The sequence below is a fragment of the Phodopus roborovskii genome, unplaced genomic scaffold (assembly GCF_943737965.1).
Source record: "Phodopus roborovskii unplaced genomic scaffold, PHOROB, whole genome shotgun sequence".
Taxonomy (NCBI): domain Eukaryota; kingdom Metazoa; phylum Chordata; class Mammalia; order Rodentia; family Cricetidae; genus Phodopus; species Phodopus roborovskii.
In genome coordinates, this window is record NW_026126448.1 from 6,897,870 (window position 1) to 6,912,036 (window position 14,167).

General features: G+C 39.4%; 1 protein-coding gene across 4 annotated transcripts in view; it reads left to right on the plus strand.

Annotated features, from left to right (window-relative positions):
* Gpbp1l1 (GC-rich promoter binding protein 1 like 1) overlaps positions 1-13,148 on the plus strand; it is a 37,519-nt gene extending 24,371 nt beyond the window's left edge. For all 4 annotated transcript variants that reach the window (XM_051188549.1, XM_051188547.1, XM_051188550.1 and 1 more), the window contains exons 6-12: positions 726-798; positions 2,631-2,824; positions 6,218-6,358; positions 7,818-7,976; positions 9,015-9,139; positions 10,369-10,471; positions 12,275-13,148. In XM_051188549.1, the coding sequence (XP_051044506.1) occupies positions 726-798; positions 2,631-2,824; positions 6,218-6,358; positions 7,818-7,976; positions 9,015-9,139; positions 10,369-10,471; positions 12,275-12,427 (948 nt within the window). In that variant the 3' untranslated portion in view covers positions 12,428-13,148. The remainder of the gene's footprint in view (positions 1-725; positions 799-2,630; positions 2,825-6,217; positions 6,359-7,817; positions 7,977-9,014; positions 9,140-10,368; positions 10,472-12,274) is intronic.
* Positions 13,149-14,167: the final 1,019 nt, after the last annotated feature.

The following is a 14,167-nucleotide window of genomic DNA, read 5'->3' on the forward strand; positions in this document are numbered from 1 at the left end:
TGAAGAGCTTTTTTTATGTTACAACAGTATTTACTCTGGACAACATTGTGTTTGATCCCTTCTATCCTCTACACAGTAAGTCTATGGAAAAATTGGTTTGTTGTATTTATTAAGCTTTATTCTTGGAATTATTCCATCATCACCTGTAGTTGAACTTCTCATTTCTCTGCCAAGCACTTATCCATCCCTCGGTCATCCTTCCCCAGTGTGAATTTTTGTCATAGTAGAACATTCTATGATACGTGGTTATTAGTTTTATCTTTGTAATGATGAATAACCCTGTGATAACAGGGGCTGTTTTAATTGCCTTTGTATTCTTTATATAATCCTGGAATATGGCTTTCTTCTAATGCAGTCTTACAAATTGAATGAGTACTATGCATTTCACAGACTATTCTTACTCTCTTTGAATTTGATTCTTGTTCTGTGGCTTTCTATGCCTCCTCCTTTTGCATATCTATAATATAGAAAGATGGAAAACTACATATTTATATTTTATGTGTAGCTATATGTGCATAAGAGATTCTGTAACAAAGAAAATAAAACTCAAGCTACAATGAAATATCTGTTGATTTCAACATAATTTTTGTTTTTAATATACTATTAATTGGAGCTGATAATTTATAATTTTTTTGGTAGTTTCTTTGGTGATGGCTACTTTGTGAAAAATTCCAAAGAGATGAGATTTCTTTATCAGCCATTCATATCCCCCTTTTTTCCCCTAGCCTTCTTTGAATCCAGAAGCTGGCAAACAGAATCAGCCATGCAGACCTATTGGGACCCCTTCTGGAGTGTGGGGTAGGTAGATTTTGCTATCTTAAAAGCATAACTTGAAATTGTTTTAAAGATCTATGTATTTATTGTATACACAGTATTATGTCTGCATGTATGCCTGCATACCAGAAGAGGGCACCAGATCTTTTAATAGGTGGTTGTGAGCAGCCACCATGTAGTTGCTGGAAATTGAACTCAGGACCTCCGGAAGAAGAGCCAGTGAGTGCTCTTAAACTCCGAGCCATCTCTCCAGCCCTGAAATTCTTATTATTGAGTAGAGAAATAAAAATTCTTCCTCCTATTTTGTTTTTGCTACTAATTTAGTTTTTGTTTCTCATCTTTTTGCCTAGGATAACTAACACATGTTAGCTCTTCAATAATCATCCATAAAGATAGGAGAATAGTCTATCCCCATAAAACCATCCAAGCATAATAATTTTGGTGGAGTCAGAATACAGACCATTGAAAGCTTGTTGAATCATAATTGAGATTTGGGTTTTTTGTTTTCTGGTGGTTATAGCTTGAATTGTTTGTTTGTTTGTTTGTTTGTTTGGCTTTTCCTGTTTATTGGGAGCTTCTCTTCAAATTTTTTTTATTACGGAGATTAAAAAGTTTGGAAGTTTAAAATGTTCTAGTTTTAGGAGAGAGGTGTGTATGCCTGTGTATGTATTCAGGTAGCTTGGGAAGTTCAAATGAGGATGATAGCCTTTCCTAGAACTGTAGTTATTGGTGATAATGGGTCCTGGGAACTGAACTCAGATCTTCTGCTAGAGCAGTATGCACTGAGCCATCTCACTGGGCCTCATAATGTTTGTTAGTAGTGGTTTTTTGAGACAGTGTCTCAGTGTGTGACCCAAAGAGATCCACCTGCCTCTCCCTGATTAGCATTAGCATTCATTCTTACTTGGTTGTGCCTGACTAATTGCCCTATATATCTTACAAGCGAAACTCCTCTAAGGACTTCTATTCTTTGTGCTTCGAGACTGGTTTATAAACTTAGTGATTCATATGCTGCCTTTATTTTTCTGTACAGTTACCAAATGGTATTGCCTAGAAGAAAAAAAGTAATGGCTAGTCCTTGAATTCCAGTACTTAGGAAACAGATAGCTGGATCTCTTGAGTTTGAAGACAGTCTGGGCTCCATAGTGAATTTCCAGGCTAGCTAAAGCTACATAGTGAGACCTTTTCTCCAAAAACAAAATAAGGGAATGGAGAAATAGTTCAGTGTTTTGAGTATTGGCTACTTTTCTACAGGACCAGGGTTTGGTTCCCAGCACCCACATGGCAACTCATAACTATCTGTAACTCCAGAGTATCTGACATCCTCCTCTGGCCTCCACAGGTACTAGGCATGCATGTATTATGCAGACGAAACTCTAATGCACATTAGTTTAAAAATAAAATGAATTTTGAAAAAGTTAATATTTTTTCCCTGAGTGACATGAGCACATGCATGCACATACAAAGGCAAGATGTTGTCAGCTTTGAGCTCGTGTCCTTCAGGAGCCATCCACTCAGTCTTTTAAACAGTCTCATTGACGTAGGATGGTAAATTGGTGGGCCAGAGAATCCCAGGGATTCACCTGTCTGCCCAATGCTGAGGTTACAAGCATGTGTACCTTGTTTTCTTTTGTTTTTAAATTCAGGTTCTGGAGATTAGCTCATATACTTATGCTTACATTCACCAACTGAACTACCTCCCTACCCATAGTGTCATTTGTCAGGGTATTTGTTAAATGAACACAAGGTAATGTTTGTCCTTTATTGAAGGTAAGGCTATTGTTTAAACTATAAACTGTTTTGTGTTACTTACCAAATGTGACATTCTTTTGTGTCTCTACTCTTATCCTTCACAGAAAATCCACCTAGTGCCAAGCAACCCTCAAAGATGCTAGTCATCAAAAAAGTTTCCAAAGAGGATCCTGTTGCTGCCTTCTCTGCTGCATTCACCTCATCAGGGTCCCATCATGCAAATGGGAGCAAAGTGTCAACTGTGGTCCCAAGTGTCTATAAGAACTTGGTTCCTAAGCCTGCACCCCCTCCCTCTAAGGTATGAATTGCAGTCACTATAGGAATTTTGAAAAACAGATTTGATAATAAGTCACACACTATTTAACATTTTTATTTTCTGACAAATTATTCATTAGATATTCAGTGCTTGTTACATGTATAGAACTGTACTCTCATCACCAGACCCTGCCAATACCAACTCCCTAGTTTAATTTTGTAAGCTTGTTTTTTAGTTTTTTTAACGTCTGTCTGATCATTCATGATGAATATCTTGACTCCCACTTTCCTCTTACTCTTTTTTTTTTTTTTTTAATTTATTTATTTGTTTGTTTTGTTTTGTTTTTTCAAGACCAGGTTTCTCTTTGTATCTCTGGCCATCCTGGACCTTGCTTTGTAGACCAGGCTGGCCTTGAATTCACACACATCTTCCTGCCTCTGCCTCTTGAGTGCTGGGATTAAAGGCGTGTACCACTATGCTTGACCCATAAGTATATTCTACTTTATTGTCCCATTTTTCCTCTTAGCTAGGAAGAAATTCCTATTGAGGTCTTTGCCATCTTCTGTGACTCCTGTGTGTCACATACATACAAACATCTGACTAGTCCTTCCATCTCTATCATTGCATACATAGCATAAGTCTCTTCAGTTACAGCACTCATCACATCAATTTATTTTCATCCTGTATATGTATCCTTAAGGCTGAAAATATCATTTCTAGCATTTTCACCAAAACACATAGTTGCTTGGTTGAGTTTCTTTCTGTATTGATTCAAGAAAAATGTATTGTTTACTAGGAGCAAACCCTAGTGAGCGGAAGCTCACTTTCCATTCTGCACATTTAATGTTCTTGGATTTTTAAGAGCAGTGCAAAGAAACATCTGTTATGCTCTTTTTACTGAAATGGCTAAATATAGTATTACACAGTTGAAATTAAAGAACAAATTTAAGTACATTTCAATTAAACTAAGTACTAAATACAACTCTTAAGAGCAAGAGCAGTGTAGCCTGTGGTCTAGAATTTGGTGAGTGTTTGACATTAAAGAAGCAGTTATTATAGAAGTTCTAAGACGCAGCAAACACTAGAAGGGTGGCTGGTGGCTGGGCCATTTTAATTACCCTTAGTAATTAAAACGGGAATATGTCTTTTAAAAACATGTATTTTTTTTATATTATCCATATATGTATGTATGGGTGTGTTTGTGTGTAGGAGGCATGAGGTTGACATCAAGCAACTTGAGCCTGCTGATTGAGTTAGTCTAACTAGCCCACCCCAGGATTCCCTCAGTGTTCCTTCTGGGTAGTTGAAGTACAAGAGGGCTAATCTGCACAGCATTTTCATACATGTTTTCTTAGGTGTTAGGGATCCAAACTCTGGTGTTGACACTGCTTGAGCAGCTAACAGCTTATCTCTACCTAGTCCCATGATAGCCATTATTACAGTAAAAATGGTTTTACAGTAGGTCAGATTATCTAGGCAAGAGGATAGACAGTAAGGAATGGGAAAAGAACTTAGTTGACACAGTTAAATACTACTAAGAAATTATAAATGATAACCAAGAAATTATAAATGATACATAGAAAATGTATTATTTTATCACAGAAATCTGAGCTATATTTACAGTATCAGTAATGCTTGTCAATACTTGTCACTTGCTGCTGGCAAGTTGAGGAAAATAACTTGAATCAGGCCAAAAGTTATGTTCCACACCTTTTATCCCAGCACTCTAGAATCATAGGTAGATAGACAACTGCTGAGTTTAAGGACAGGTTGTAAGTTTATTGGCAGGTCTATATAGACAATTCCAGGCTAGACAACTGCTGAGTTTAAGGACAGGTTGTGAGTTTATTGGCAGGTCTATATAGACAATTCCAAGCTAGACAGGTGTACTTTGTTTACAAAAATAATAATAATAATAATCCTGTTTGCAGCTAGAAAACATTTGGTGACTTGAATTAAGGCCTTAAGAGATAAAAAGTAGCAGGTATATGACCTGCTATATGACATGTTGGTAAGCTACTTTTGCCAAGATCATGGCAAGCTTCAGGTTCAGTAATAGGCCCTGTCTCAAAGCCTAACAGGGAGAGCATCTGATACCATCCTCTGTCTTGGGCACATCTACCTGCTTGTATGGGTACACACACACAGTGATAATCTCTTTCAGGTAAGTAGGTAGACTGATCAAAAAGTGGAGACCTCTAGGGTCTCCTCAGTAAGCTAGCTAGCTAGGCTAACTATGTCAGCAAACTTGAGTTCAACTGAGAGAACCTGATTGACAGAATTCAGGTGAGGAGCGAAAAATAACATGAGTGGGGCTGAAAAGATGGCTGCTCTTCCCAGCAACTACATGGTGCCTCACAACAATCTATACTGGGATCTGATGCCCTCTTCTGGTGTAAAGTCATATATACAGTAAATAAATAAATCTTTTAAAAAAGAGCTGTGCTTTTACTTTAATCCCAGCACCCAGAAGACAAGAGGCAGGCAGATCTGTGGGTTTGAGGCCAGCCTGGTCTACAGAGTGAGTTCCAGGAAAGCCAGGGCTACAAAGAAAAATCCTGTCTTGAGAGAAAAAAAAAAATGAAGCATTCTGGAAACCCCTTGGTATATTCTGTTGTGTCACCCAAGAATGCATCATGGAAAAGAATTTTTTGTTTTTCAGGACAGGGTTTCTCTGTAGTTTTGGAGCCTGTCCTGGAACTTGCTCTGTGGACCTGTCTGACCTTAAACTCATGGAGATCCACCTGCTTCTGCCTCTGCCTCTGGAGTGCTGGTATTAAAAAGCATGCTCCACCTCAAAGCAGAAAGGAGTTCTTTTTATTTAGATCTTCTCTTTCTTCTGTTTCATTCTTGGTGAGATTACACGAACCTCTGTCTCACTCTGTTGATCTCTGTCATCTTTGATCTCGTCAGATGGTGTGATTGACTAAAATGGACTATTCCAACTGTACTATGCTGGTAAGCTTGGGACCATGGCCAGACCACAAAAAACTGAGCCAAAGAAGGGCTTCTTGGTTTAAACAAGGACTGTGTGCCATTTACAATATACATCCTAGCATGGAATATATCCTATCACTATCAAATCTCTAGAAAACTACATTTTATTTTCTGGTATGCTTTGTAGAAATTAACAATCACTTACACACACACACATACTATTATAGAGATTGGGGCTTATAAATGAGTAGAAATTCTTTGTGTGTAATTAAATGCTTTGAGAACTATTATGGTAAAGAAAGCTGTTAAACCTACCCACACCAGGGCTCATGGCTTTTCTGTTGCCCATCTGCCTAAGCTCAGAAAAGTTTTGTGCATATTGACAGGTAAGCTTTGGGAATTCATATTCCCACATAAATATCACACTTTTTTTTTTTTTCCATCTAAGTGCTTGTCTGTGTGTTACTTTTGGCTGATTTGTTCTTTATTCCCATATAGCCCAATGCTTGGAAAGCTAACAGAATGGAACACAAGTCAGGATCCCTTTCCTCTAGCCGGGAGTCTGCTTTTACCAGTCCAATCTCTGTTACTAAACCAGTGGTACTAGCTGCTGGTGTAGTTCTAAACTCTCCCAAAGAGGTGAGTGAGGGTAATAATTTTCAAATAAATTGCCTTTTTTTTTTTTTTCTTTTATTTATTTAACTATTTTGTGTTCATTGTTTTGCTGTGGGTGTCAGATTCCCTGGAACTGAATTACAGACAGTTATGAGCTATCATATGTGTGCTGGGAATTGAACCCAGGTCCTCTGGAAGAACACTGAGCCATCCATCTCTCCAGACCTGGGGAGCTAGAGAGATGGCTCGGTGATTAAGAGCACTCGCTGCTTTTCCAGAGGATCCGGATTCAGTTCCCATCTCTCTGGATCCTCCTTTTTCTTTTTCAAAAAGACAGGATTTTATGTAGCCTATGCTGACTTTGAGGGTGACCTTCAACACCTGATCCTCCTGTCTATGTCTCCATCCAACAAGTACTAAGATTACACACACACACACACACACACCCCTATGTCTCCAACTCACAAGTACTAAGATTTTATGCATACACTATTATGCTCAATTTTGTGCAGTGCTGGGAATCAAATCCAGGTCTTTGTTAATTCTAGGTGCCACTAAGTCACATCCGCAGCCCAAAAGTTGGAGTTTCTCTCTCTTGTATAAAGATTTATTTTACTTATTTTAGGAGTATGAGTGTTTTACCTGGATGTTATATGTATGTGTATATAAGATCACATCCCCTGGGCAGTTACAGATAGTTGTAAGTTGTTGTGTGGGTCCTGAGAACCTAACCCAGGTATGGCATCTTGTTCCACCCATATCTAGGTGCTGTGGAAGGGCAGCCAGTGCACTGAACACCTAACCTATTTACTAAAACTTGTGAAAGAATAATTTGGATGAGTTGTTCTTTCTGAGCAGTGTGTGATTGTAAATGCCTAAGTCACAGTAGAGCCTGAGGCAAGAGCATCATTCTAAGTTCCTGGCCAGTCTCAGCTATACACTATACGGTGGGATCTTCACACACACACACACACACACACACACACCTTAGACGTTCCCATTTATTTATAATAAGGTATGCAATGTGAAGTATAGTTACAACAAATACCATTTCTGTTATGACTACACTTACCTGACAGTAGCTTCTGATAGCCGGGTGGTATAAACCAAGACTGGCCCTCCCCTGGTTTCTGTGAAAGGATTAAAATAGGTGTATGATTTAAAACAGGGGTCTATGTTATAACTAATGATTTTAAATGAACTGGTTTATGGGGAAGTTTTTAATGTTAGGTATATGGGTGTTTTGCCTGCATGTGTGTCTTGAATCCCTAGAGTTACAGAATGTTGTGAGCTGCCCCATGGGTTTTAGGAATTGAACCTGGGTCCTTCAGAAGAAAACCTCGTGCCCTTAACCACTGAGCTTATCTCCAGCCCTGTTTTTTCAAGCAAAAGACGAGAATCAATAAGGTATAGAAAGTAACTCAGGGATTCCTAGTTTTTGCCCTTTACTGTTAGGAGCAATCTGTTTGTGGTGTTTGCCCAGAGTCCCTCCAGTACTACCCCTCCAATTGAGATCAACACCTCTCGCCTCACCAAATTGACCCGCCGAACCACAGACAGGAAGAGTGAGTTCCTGAAGACTCTGAAAGATGAACGGAATGGAGACTGCTCAGAAAGCAGAGATTGTGACAAGCTAGAGGGGGTAAGAGTATGGAATTGTTCTGGTGTACTATGTGTTGTTGTTGTAGTATATGGGGGTTTTATTTGTTTTCTTGTTTTGTTATGGTTTGTGTTTTTTTCCAAGACAAAGTTTCTCTGTGTAGCTAGCCCTGGCTGTCCTGGATCTTACTCAGTAGTTCAAGCTAGTCTCTATCTAACTCTACCTGCTGCTGCCTCTTGAGCGGTGGGATCAAAGGCGTGTATCACCTTAACCAGCCTTGCCTTGATACTTTTATGTATGGTTTTATTAGAAGGAACATTTAAATATCAAGCTTTTTATATTAAAATGTAGAATTTAAAAATAATTGTACTCTGCTAAGAAGTAAAGTATGGATTTCCATGTGTGAATTTTACATTTTAAAGTAAATGTAATTGCCGTCTCATGTTTTTCTTCAAAAAATAATCATGAGGGCCGGTGAGATGGCTCAAAGAGTGAAGACATTTGTTGAATTTTAACTGTTCTTTATATATTATAGAGATTAATCCCTTACTAGATAAGGCTTTTACACATATTTCCTCCCTGTCTGTCTTCCTGTCTTTGCGGAAGGGGATGCTGTGTCTCGCTATATAACCCATATTGGCTTTTTTTTTTTATTTTATTGCCTCTGCCATATTGATACTAGGATTACAGACATATGCTGTCACTCTAAACTTGTTTTTAAATGAAGTCTAGTTAAGGCTATTGTGGGTTGTTCATGTGTTGCTTTATCTAATAGTCACAGCCATGCTCAAAATCTGTACACTCTCCTGCTTATCTTCAGTTCTGTACACTGTAGATTTAGATCAGTGACTTTTGTTGAAGCCCACTCCACACCACCCCTAGCATTGCATATTCTGGATCTTTTGACTCTCCAGTTAGTTTATTGGCACATTGGGCATCAGTTTTTAAGTTGGAAAAACCTTTTCTAGATTAAGGGAGAAATGTGGTCTGAGAAACACTATTCTAACTCCTCAGTTTTGCTGGTTGCTTCTCTTGCCAGAAACGGTTATTGAACTAAGTCCGTCTGTCCTTGTCTTGCAGTTGGAGGGCAGCCACACGCCCGAACCAAAGGAAAATGGAGAACAAGGGTGTCTTCAGAACGGTCTTTCTCTACCCATTGTGGAAGAAGGGGAGGTCCTATCCCACTCTCTGGAAGCTGAGCACAGGTGAGAATAAGATGTATGGTGTGTAAGACCCTTAAACATACTTAACACTTAGGAGCGATGTGACCGTGAAATCTGACTTACTTTTGGTAACCAGTTAGCCTATTGCCCACTGGGCATTCTCTCAGATTTGGTCCCATATTTCACAATAACCCCAAGGTTTTTTTGTTTGTTTGTTTTTGTTTTGTTTTGTTTGGTGAAGTTTAATTTCAGATTTGGTTTTAGGGATACAGTCATGGGAGAGACGAGATTTTACACTGATGTGTTCTTGGTTCAACTGAACAATTTCTGTAAAATCTCTTTAAAGGGGCTTTGGGAAGCCTATATGTGGAACCAAATGGTTTGGGGTTTTGTTTTTCAAGACAGGGTTTGTCTGTGTAGCTTTGGGCCTGTCCTGGAACTTGCTCTGTATACCAGGCTGGCCTCGAATTCACAGAGATCACCCTGCGTCTGCTTCCCAACTGCTGGGATTAAAGGTGGCCACCACCGATGCTTGGCAGAACTGACTGTTTTAACTGAAGGCCTTATATGTAATCTACTTTCTACAACCACATAGCAGATGACACCTACCAAGTATGTGATTCTCAGTCTTCCTAATGCTAAGACCCTTTAATACCAATTCCTTATGTTGTGACCACCAACCGTAAAATTAGTCTACTTCATATGTAATTTTCCTACTTTTATGAATCATAATGTAAATATCTGACGTGCAGGATATGATATGTGACTCCTGTGAAAGGGTCTTTTGACCCCCAAAGGGGTTGTGCCCCACTGGTTGAGAACCACTAGGCTAAAGAAACTTTATAGAGGTTATCAAGGTTGTGTGAGAGATCTACAAGGCCATGAAAGAGCTATGCAGCACAGAGAGATGCTCTAATTTGTACACAAGGAACAAAGAATAATTTCTTCCTCCTCCTGTTTGGATCTATGAAAACATTCCTTGTAAAGCAGGTTTTTAGTTATTTTCTATTTTGTTTTGTTGGGGTTTTTGTTTCTGTTTTGTTGGTACCATCTTATTTGCTGTTTCTACCCTTTTAATGGATCATTTTCCCTTTAACCATGAAGAGCCTCCTTTTAATTATGAGCACCTGAGAAACTTGTCCTACTAGGGAGAAAACAAAATTGCTTCTGTAACATCCATTGGCCTTGGGCAGGCATCTCCCATGGATGCTAGCTAGTGAGCTGTGTAGTCAAGCTTACTAGCATGTTTACTGTCCTTTTGCCTCCTCCAGGTTATTAAAAGCAATGGGATGGCAGGAATACCCTGAAAATGATGAGAATTGCCTTCCACTCACAGAGGATGAGCTCAAGGAGTTCCACATGAGAACAGAGCAGGTATGCACTCAGCCCTGTGGTGGGTATGCACAACTTTAATCCCAGCCTAGTCTACATCCAGTTCCAGGATAGCTTGGGCTACCTACGTAGGAAAAAAAAAGGGGGGGGGGGTTCAAAATGGGGATATGGGCTCAGCAGGTAGAGCACGGACTGCTTTTCCAAAGAACTCAGGTTCAATTCCCAGAACCTTCACAACAGCTCACAGTTGTCTGTAACTCCAGTTCCCGGGTTTTTAACATCCTCACACAGACATGCATGCAGACAAAACACCAATGAACATAAAATACAAGTAAATTATTAAAATAAAAAACAGCTGGGCAGTGGTGGTGACTCCCAGCACTCAGGAGGCAGAGGCAAGTGAATCTCTGTGAGTTGGAGGCCAGCCTGGTCTACAGATTGAGTTCCAAGACAGCCAGGGCTACACAGAGAAACCCTGTTTTGAAAAACCAAAAAAAAAAAAAAAAAAAAAAAAAAAAAGACAAGAAAAAGGAAAAGAAAAAACAGGATTTTATATATACAGTTCTGGTAGTTTGGAACATATTTTTATTTTTAAACCAGGCTACTGTGAATCTACAGCAGCCCTCTTGCCTGCGCCTCTGCTTTATAGTTGCTTGGATTAGAGTCATGTGCTACTGTAGCTGGCCAGGAAACCCTAAAGTTGAGAGAATAGAGTGGTGGGTGGGTGTCAGACTGACTGTACAGTAGAAATTTCAGGCCAGTGAGCAGATGTAGAAAGTAAGTAACAGCTTTTATGCTCACCGCTCTAACTCCTTACCAGAACCACAAACTGTGTTCTAAGTCCTTAGGAAATGATCCCTGTCCTTTGCTAAGTAGACAAAAGGCTTATGTAAACTGACTCAGTTAATGCTTGAATTCTTACTGAGTAAAACACTATCAGATCCTAGGTTTACAGTACAAAAAATAGAACAAAAGAAATTCTATAGACCTCTCTCACCCTCTGTAGCCATCCACCTACACCATTGATAATGGGCTGGAGACAGAATTGGAGTTTGATTCTTGGCAGCCATGTTGGCTCACAACCACATGTAACTCCAGCTCAATAGGGTTTGAGGTCTCTGGCTTCCATAGACACCACACACATGATTAAAAATAAAAATCTTGGGTGAGCAGTGGTGGCACATACCTTTAATCCTAGCACTCAAGAGGCAGAAGCACGTTGAGCTCTGATTTGAGTGCAGCCTGGTCTACAGAGAGAGTTCCAGGACAACCAGGGTGATTGCACAAGAAAATCTGTCTCAAAAAAAAACAACAATAATAATAAATGATAATAGAAAGCATTAAAACATAAATGACACCTGGGAAGTCTCATAATAGGGCAGTGTATAGGCTTCCATAAGATTTTACCACTTAGGCCTGGTCTACAGAGGTAGATCCAGGGCAGCCTCCAAAGCCACAGAGAAACCCTATCAAAAAAGGGAGGGAGGGGGGGATGGAGTTTACCACTTAGAACTGTTCAGAAGTAGAGACTCTAAAACCTCAAACTAGACAGACTGAGACTGAGCTTAGATGACCCAGGTATAGTAGCATCCATCTTCAAGCTCAGTCCAGCACTTGAAGCAGAGGCAGGCAGATCTCTGAATATGGGAGTTCCTACATAGGAACTACATAGGGAATTGCCAGGCTACACAGTTAAGACCCTGCCTCCAAATAAATGGAATCCTTGTAAGATCCATCTTACTGAACTGAAAAGTTCTGCTATAAGAGGAGTTAGAGCTCTTGGGATTCTCCACTTGGACTAGTATAGTCATTGAAGGGTTTTATTTTCTCTCCTATGCCCCACAGCTACGAAGAAATGGGTTTGGAAAGAACGGCTTCCAGCTGAGCCGCAGTTCTAGCCTGCTCTCCCCTTGGAGAAGCACTATCAGTGTAGAGTGTGAAGATTCCGACACAGAAACAAGCAGCAGTGAGACCTCAGATGACGACGCCTGGAAGTAGGAATACGAGTGCTTACAGTTGACCTGCCCCACTGAGCTCAGCGTTGTGTTTAGAGAATATAAAGTGTTCTTTTCCTTTTCTTACGTTGTTGAATACTTCATGCACAAGGGACATAATCATATCCCAAAGAGAGAGCATTGTCTTGCTTAGCTTTTGTTGTTCCCTGTTATTTGCTTAATAGAGAGACATTTGCGTGGTGGAATTTTTAAAGCACATACACAGTACCTGTGGGGCCGTGCACAGGTGGGAGCTGGCAGGGCAGAGATACAGGGGGAGCTGCCACTCTGCTCAGCAGCTTCCACTACCAGCCCTTGGGCACGCACTCACCCCTGTGCTCAAGCAATCATTGTCAATGACAAAGTGACTATTGAAGTTATAATTGTATTAAATTAATGCTAATAATTTGGATATTTTATTTTATTTTTGGCTGCTCGGGTAATTTAGCCCTTAACCAAGCATATGTGGTTGTTTTTTTGTTTTTTGTTGTTGTTTTTTCTTTCTGGGTACAGCTGTAAAATATTTGGATATAGGAAATGTTATTCTTGCAGCCTTGATATTCAGGGTGGATTGTAAAATATGAATTTTTGTGAGATTTCAGAGATTAAGATTATTTTGATAACATTATTTACAGATTTAAAAGATATGGTTATCACAAGTCTGTTGAGGGGAAAAACTACTGCATAAAATAACTAACGTGGAATAAATATTTTGCATCAGTTTGGATTGTCTTGTGTAAGAAATATATTTTCTTTGAAATTAGATAGTGGATTCTTTTTTTTTTTTTTTTTAAGGGGAAATATTTTTAGAAGTCTGGGAGAAAACAATTTCAGCAAAAATTCTTGATGCAGAAGAACCTGTGCAATAAATTATTCATGCACAGGATTTACCAATATGCAAGTGTTTGGGGGGCTTTATGAATGTTTTAAAGGAGGCCTGACTTGGTTTTCATACATAACAAGAACTGGATATATGGGGAGTGAATGAACCAGGGCTGGCCAGTGGCTAATGAAGTAACTGTTCTAGAACTAGCATCCTTTGGATGTACATATGAGATATAAATTGATAACATGCCTTGATAAGATAGGGAGATGAATAATATATAAACCTGAGTGCAGTGTTCAAAAAGAAAATGTAGCGTGGGCTTAGCCAAAGGAAAGATATAGCAGGATATCCACTGCATTGTAAAGACCAGGAATGTACACTGTAGAAGAATGTGTGACAGACAGCCTGTGCTGCTTGCAGTACAGCATAAATGAGTCAGCCATTTGCTAATCTTGAAAGATGACAGTTGAGATGGAGCAGTGGGAATTGTTGACTGGGGCTAGTAAAATGGATTTAATAAACAAGCTTACTGGCCAATAGCTGAACGGTAGGTGGGAAAGGTATGAAGACACATGAGCAAAGCATAGATAAGAAATATGGGTTGTTTTAAATTTAAGAGTTAGCTAGTAACAAGCTGTTATTAGCCAATCATTTATAATTAATATTATCATCTGTGTTTGGGAGCTGCTTGGGGGACAGGAAAACACCAATAAAGCTGTACATATGCACACAGCATGCACACATACACATGAAATGAATAAAGAGGCTGGAAAAGATGGCTTAGCATTTAGGAGCAGCTACTGTTCTTACAGAGATCATGGTTTTGGTTCCACACCTGAGTCTATTTTAGAGCCACTAAGATGACTCAATGGGTGAGATATCCAGACACCAAAGTTTGATTGATTCCCTCAAGCTCTC